The following is a 6,000-nucleotide window of genomic DNA, read 5'->3' on the forward strand; positions in this document are numbered from 1 at the left end:
TATCCGACGATTTTACAGAAACGTGACGTTTAAAATCCACATTTTCTTACATACCGTATATGATTCACCATATTAGTATTCACGTCCAACAAAATGATGTTTTCGTCACTTAAGACCTTCTAATCCAGGGGGGGGCAAACTTTTTGGATGGAGGGCCAAATTCAAGAATTCAAAATGAGTGGCGGGCCGCAAGTAAAATACCATTTTTAGATATACACTATTTATTATCACGAAAAATAAACATTACAAAAAAATTAATTAGAAGAACGAAACTGTTTTTTTTAACATTTTTTAAATTCAGGTGTTAATTTTGTAGTTGATATTCTCAAAACTGCTTGTAAATGGGCATCAGAGATATTTGATCGTAAAGAATTTTTATTGAGGTTCATGATCGAAAATGTTTGTTCACATATATAGGTTGATCCAAAAATAACGAACATTTTTCTTGCATAATCTTTAAGTTGGTCGAATTTGTCTGAATTAAGGGCTTTGTAAAATTTGGAGATTTCTTCACGACGATGCAATTCTCTTAAATCAGTGTCACACTGCAGATCAATAATCTTAAGTTGTAGCTCTGTCGGTACACCATGCCCCCCACATCTTGACGCGGGCCCCGAAGCCAGGGTCTTGGGCGGGCCCCCTACCTATCGCTATGGTTAAAGGCAGTCTGACGCTCTCCAGTATTGTTTTTCAAATGGTGTTCGAGGTCAAATAAAATTCAGTGTAATTTAGCGATTTTTTAACACAGTATTTCTCAACACGTCCCAACAACTATATGTTTTAAAATGGTAATAAGTTAGAAGTAAGCTAGCGCCGCAGGCGACTTTTTTTTGCTATTAGAGCAAAATTAAGATGTGTGTTTATCTCATTTATCTGGTCGACCCGTCACGCTGGGCCCCCCCTGAGCCCGGGCCCCTAGGCTAGAGCCCTGTCAGCTCCCCCCTTGTGGGGGCCATGCGGTACACTATCAATATCTATTGAAAATGGATTGCGTACTATTGCTAAACTTGTCTCAATTTTTTGGAAGTCACCAAATCTTTGTGAAAAATCGTCATTCAGAGCTTTAATAATTTTACCATATTATTCAAATTTATATTCTGGTATATTCAGCAACTTCAAAGTTGGAAAGTGGTCCACGTTGTTATTCGATATTTGTCGAAGGATTAACTTGAGTTTTAATTGAAATCCAATCAAACTTTTTACCATATCATGGGCATATATTTTTTTTCCTTGCAACGCGGAGTTAAAAGTATTTAAATATGTCACGATGTTCAACGTCGAAAATATTGGTTACATAGTGTGAGACGAGACGCAAGGAAGACGTACCTACTGAGATAACACATTTACGAAACAACAAATTCTTCAAATTTTAATCTATTGTCAATATTTCTTAAAAAGTTATAAAAAAGTTATTCGTAATCAGAAGTACAATTAATGATGGCGGGCCGCAAAAAAATACCCGGCGGGCCACATGCGGCCCGCGGGCCGCAGTTTGCCCCCCCCTGTTCTAATCCTTTATTGATAGATAGAACTGATTATTTTAATTCAAATATCAGAAACCGGTGAATCAATGCTATTCAAAGTATGCAATTTATTATGAAGAACCTCTGTAGGGAAACAATTAGGTTAAAGGCTTTGGCAAATAATGTGCTAAAACGACAGCTAAATAAATATTTTGAGACTTGTAGATGCTTTTTACTGAAAATATTTAATATTATTTAGTGAAATTTAATCTAATGAAATGAATATTTTTGAAAATTCAAGTGAAAAGTGGCTTCCAACCCAACCCAAAAAGGGTTAAGGCACACAAAATTATCGACCGTTGTGTGGTACGTCAGCCTTTGACAGACCCCATTGCGAGAACCGTGAGATTGATAGTGTAAAATGTTGCAGACGCCGAAGAAGGGCCAGTTCACGCTGAAGAGGAAGAAGAACAAGGGGGAGCCTGAGTGCGAGGACCTCGTGTGCCCCATGGCGGACGCGCCAGGTGAAACCTCCGCCGTAAGTCTCTAACACGACTAACCTCTCGCCTCTTCTGGACTTCTGCCTCCGCTCTGCACCGATCCGCATCGTTGAAAATCCTCAAAGTGACACGAATAAATATTTCCACAGCGGCATGTCATTCAAGTCAAATATTGTTAATTAAGTAATTACGCAGTTGCGTATCATATATTTTTTAAATTTTGGCCGTTTATCAAACAGCGATATCTATATGCCAGTGTTTCCCAATTAATTTTAGCCACGGAACCTTTTTATATTTCATACAACATAACCTTATACATAAATATTTTAGCTTAGCTTTTTTACATAAAAAACATGTTTTTTCTTACTACGAAATTCTTCAAGAAAATCCGCGAGCGTCGGAAAAGATTATTGTCTGTCTGCTGACATTCAATATATATTAAAATTTACAAGATAGTTTACCTTGCATTAAAATTTTTTTGTTTTTTCTTCAAGTGATTATATAATAACACACTACAATAGTTTAACACTATACTGATATGACGATTTAAGGTTTTGAGTATTCGGGGACATATACATTTTTGAATAACCATGAAACGTTTGTTAATCCATATCTATGATCCAGAAAATATCAACAACTTTTGCCGCAGTTCATACTTTCTATCGAGGACTTTACCTCATTAGGCCACCGGACCTTTAAATGCGAAAGCAGGGCTGAGCGGCCACTACCCATATCTTCACATTATTTGAAATTATTCTGACTGAACGCTGGACAATTAATAGAATTAATCTGGTCCGTTTCGTCTCGCACAGTTTTAAGGATGATTGAAAGTTTATAAATCATCAACCCTTGGAACTTTTTTAAGAAACATTGCTTTATGTTTATACGATTAGATATTTGTTTTTATTAATTTTGGGTGCACCAATCGTGCTGCAGAGCGGAAGTGGCAATCTTTTCGACAATCGAATCTATCATTTCAAAAAAGACGATTATTCGGCACCTGACGCCACCACCGAACGACGTTTTGCCAAACCCTACTTACAGAAAGCATGGCAGAGGGAATTTTCGTGGCTACAGCGATGTAGCTTTTGGTTACCGCATTTCAACATCGCCCATACAGACTACAGCTCCACATCCTACTTATCAGAAATCAGTACATTGCAGAAACCTTTGACGTGAACACTGTCTTGTGCTCATTCCGCTCCTATAGAATTTTGCTCTGCTGCGCGTGAGTAGAATTTGGCATTACATTCCATAGAAGCGGTATGAGTTCACGGCAGCGTTTGCGCCAAAGGCTACAGCGATGTACTGATTTCCGATATGTAGAGTTTGGAGATGTAGTCTATGTGAGTGACATTGAAATGCGATCGCCAAAAGCTACATCGATGTAACCGCGAAAATTTCCTATGCCTCGCTTTCTGATAAATAGGGTTTGGCCGAACATTTGCCTAACAGCAGTCGATGAAAGCGATGTAATTGTGAATGCTTGGACAAAATCAAGGTGTCCTGCGAAATGCAGACCCATGGCTTTTTAGAAATGGCAGTTCGATCAAACTTAAAATTATAATTTTTTCGATGTCCCATGTGGCTGTGACTGTTGAGGATTTTCTCTGCAACATAACAAATCTCTTCCTATTAACAATATAATATATTTAAATACACAATATTGTGGACATATATACATTGAGAGATGGAATGGAAGAAACAATAATTATTTAGTCATTAACATTTATCTACGTGAACGTGCTTAATTTGTTATACTCGGAGGAACGTGTAATTATGTTTTTGCTCGATCAAATATTCTTTATTTACTTTTAGGGATTATTTTTAAAGCTGTCATCATCGGTACAGGTCACTCGATCTGTGATATAATCATAATCATAATAATGTAACTCTCATCTGAAATTCGCATAACGATAACTGTCCCGTGTTGTAAACAGATAGCTGCAGCGGAGGCTTCTGGGGACGAGGCGGGTGCTTGTCCGCTGACTGAGTCTCCTTCTTCACAGCGCCACTCCTCCTGAGATTCGGCCCGTTGACCGTATCTCCCTCCTTTCTAATATTTCGTATCTATGATTCTATACCGACTTATGGTGTACACATTTTTGGTACTTCCGTTGGAATCCAAAATTAATTGTGCTCATTTCATAATAGATATTTGTCTATATATTGTTGTTGCGACTCCAAAACCAGCTATGTGCTACGATAAGAGATATTCTGGAACTGTTCTAACAAAATATGGCCTCATTCTAGAAGGCGGTCATTAAAATTCGCAGTGTTTTTTGGGTCCTGTCAAATATTGAAAACACATCATTGGTTTTGAAGGCGCTCAAAGAATGTTCATTCAAAGTGGTGCAAATGATTTATTATGTCCCATATATTATGTAAAAATTGAGAGAAAAAAATGCAACTCATGATTTATTTTGTGCTATGTTCTCTTGTTCAATATAATTTATTAACCATCAAGTTCAATGCGCGTCAAACTTAATACTCGGGGTCATTCCTGCCGTTTTCGAAATGTACATTTAAAATGATCAATAAATTATGATTGGAATACCTACATAATGTTATCATACGGAAAGACGGAAGTAAGGGAAATATGATCGGGTATGAATATGAATCAGGCTAATTTCGATCAGACCAAAAACCGGTGCAGTGTATATTTAAGCGTATATTATTTTTAAGTTGATAACCTAATCTAACCTAACATGAGACCATTTTACCCGTAGCCCTAAATACATAATATGTATGGTTATTTATAATGCTAAGTATAAATATATTATCGTTAACATTAATAATATGAGTACCATAATATGCAGTACATTTATGTGTACACATATAACCTTATGCAAAATTGTCAAAATGATCATAATGTTTCTCAGAATGACTAGGTACGTTTCTGTCTTGCGGATAGATTGTTAAGTTTGAAATCGATGTGTTCAAAGTGTAATTGCACTTATTTTTAATAAGTGAAAAAATATATAATAAATAGGAAGATTGTTTAGATTGTTTAGAAAATGGACTCCATTGAACTTAAGTCTAAAGACTAATGTCTTCCATAACTGAGAGCATTTAATAAAATGAAGTTATAATTAATATTAAAAATAAAAGCGAGTTTGGTTTTTTCAATAATGTCTTCTATAAATCGACATAATAACGTATACCTACCGTACTCGGGAGTCGCATTCGTCTGTGAAGAATGAATCAGATATTTTTATTTGTTTTATTTATAGAATATTTTGTAAATGATAATATTGAAATATGATCACCATTGCAACTTTTGGTAGAAGTTTTGTATCAGAGTTTATTTGACTAAATTTGTTGACATAGTACTCAACAATGTATAGAATAATAAAATTAATATCAATATGTATGCTATCACTGCTGTGTACTATAACATTAGAGATCGATACAATTTTGAACTCAATTTTCATTTTCACTATAGAATTATCAAAAGTTCGTCTCTCATTTGCATTTTTTCCTTTTATCTAACTAATATTAAAATGATCAACATTGTCTACTGTCAGGTGGGTGTATAAATGTGTCGCTGAGTTTCAAAACCCGCTATAACACTTTTTTCAAATAATTAAGATATATGTATCGTTGGATTCGTTATTAAAATCTCTACATGAAAATTTTATCGCCTCTTTCAAAAGCCGCTACGATTAACTGTCATTTATGAAACAAAATCAATGTGTCTATCGAATCCCGCTATAACACTACTGAAACATTCAAAAACCTTTTTAGTTCAAAAAGTTTTTGTTGATTTTCTCAACATAATGAAAAAGTGTTATAGCGGGTTTTGAAACTCAGCGACACAAATAGTCCTCATATTAGGTGAAAATAACCTCTTACTTGGAAATATTCCCTTAACCGGATGTATGCCATAAACGCGTATACGCGTTCTCCATATCCGTAGACGCAAGGCTGTCCGTAGAAAATGAATGTGTATACATGCCGTACATTACACTCATACTAGCCCCGGTCGATTGTTTTAAATAATTTAATATATATATATATTGTGCAGACATTGCCAT

The 6,000-nt window shown here is 35.6% G+C and overlaps 1 protein-coding gene across 5 annotated transcripts in view; it reads left to right on the forward strand.

Moving 5' to 3' along the window:
* Liprin-beta (liprin-beta 1) overlaps positions 1-5,090 on the forward strand; it is a 40,724-nt gene extending 35,634 nt beyond the window's left edge. For 4 of the 5 annotated variants that reach the window (XM_085958800.1, XM_085958802.1, XM_085958803.1 and 1 more), the window contains 2 exons: positions 1,894-2,001; positions 3,904-5,090. In XM_085958800.1, the coding sequence (XP_085814926.1) occupies positions 1,894-2,001; positions 3,904-3,987 (192 nt within the window). In that variant the 3' untranslated portion in view covers positions 3,988-5,090. The remainder of the gene's footprint in view (positions 1-1,893; positions 2,002-3,903) is intronic. The other variant, XM_085958801.1, reaches the window with a different exon arrangement.
* Positions 5,091-6,000: the final 910 nt, after the last annotated feature.

This window comes from Rhyacophila brunnea, unplaced genomic scaffold (assembly GCF_057557595.1).
Source record: "Rhyacophila brunnea isolate RB1 unplaced genomic scaffold, BYU_Rbru_1.0 scaffold_8, whole genome shotgun sequence".
Lineage (NCBI taxonomy): Eukaryota > Metazoa > Arthropoda > Insecta > Trichoptera > Rhyacophilidae > Rhyacophila > Rhyacophila brunnea.